Source organism: Eurypyga helias, unplaced genomic scaffold (assembly GCF_000690775.1).
Source record: "Eurypyga helias isolate BGI_N326 unplaced genomic scaffold, ASM69077v1 scaffold20446, whole genome shotgun sequence".
NCBI lineage: Eukaryota > Metazoa > Chordata > Aves > Eurypygiformes > Eurypygidae > Eurypyga > Eurypyga helias.
The window spans coordinates 245-1,335 of NW_010254917.1; the positions used below are offsets into that span (position 1 = coordinate 245).

Genomic DNA, 1,091 nt, shown 5'->3' on the forward strand with positions numbered 1-1,091 from the left:
CGAGCCGGCTACTTGCCGAGCCCCTGCTTGGACTTTGGCCCTGGCGACGCAGCCGTATTCGGCACCTCCTTTGCGGGTACAGAGCCGGGCTGCATGCAGCACCGGGCCGAAAGTCCCCGGCGGCGTGAGACGGCGAGACGCAACAGCGCTTTCCAACCTGTCTGTGCCCCAGAGAAGGTGTCCGGCGGCTCTGGTGGGACCGCGGAGACAACTCCCAAAGGAGAAGGGGGCTGGGTGAAGCCCAACCAAGGGGAGCAGGAGGCCCCTGACCCAGAGAAGAGGAGGGCCAGCCTGGCCCCCCAGGAGACCCGCAGCGGAGGACCCATCATTGTCACCTGCAAGGTCGAGGATGCAGCCAAGGATCTTGTCCCCCCTTCTCCTTCTGCCTCCTCCCCGGAGCGGCTGAAAGACCCGAGGGATGGTGAGGGTTCTCCTTCCTCCCCACCCATGCCGGTGATCAACAATGTCTTCAGCCTGGCACCTTACCGAGACTACCTGGAGGGGACTGAGAGCTCACCCCAGGTCCCCTTCTCCAGGCAGCATCTGCAGGGTGACACTCCACCCCGAATCACAGGGAGCAGCCGTGAGCCTGCTGCCCTCAGCACTGTCTTGGTGATGTCAAGCCTGATGCCGGCAGGGACAGCGCTGAAGACAGGCAGCAGCACGGTCCAGAGCCAAGGGGAAAGCTGTTATGGAAAGGTCCCTGAAAAGCCAAAGCCTGTGCCCCAAGACTCAGGGTCTCAGGGGGGCAGCCCCAATGAGGCAGGGAGCGGGAAGCCAGCCCCCAAAGATGTCGTGTTGGACCTCAGCCTGAAGAAGAGACTGGTGAAAGCCAGGGAGACCCGGGTACCTGTCAGACTCATGGAAGGGACACTGAAGGGGGAGAATGCAGGGGAGAAGAAAGAGGGTCCAGGGGGGAAGGTGAGGGTGGGAGAGGGGCCCAAGCCCCAGGCACTGCCCTTGCTGCTTGAGGTGGCTTCTGGGGACAAGAGCAACTTCCAAAGCTCGGCCACCTTCATGTTCAAAAAATACAAGATCCTGCGCTCCCTCCTACCAAGCACCGTGCCCCCCCAGCAGACTGGCAGCCCCTA

The 1,091-nt window shown here is 62.7% G+C and overlaps 1 protein-coding gene across 1 annotated transcript in view; it reads left to right on the forward strand.

Moving 5' to 3' along the window:
• Positions 1-1,091, forward strand: part of LOC104510809 (chromosome unknown open reading frame, human C15orf39) — a gene marked incomplete at its 5' end in the record, with an annotated part of 12,519 nt that overhangs the window by 184 nt on the left and 11,244 nt on the right. The window contains 2 exons of the mRNA XM_010153172.1: positions 100-606; positions 652-1,081. Coding sequence (XP_010151474.1) covers positions 100-606; positions 652-1,081 — 937 coding nt within the window. The remainder of the gene's footprint in view (positions 1-99; positions 607-651; positions 1,082-1,091) is intronic.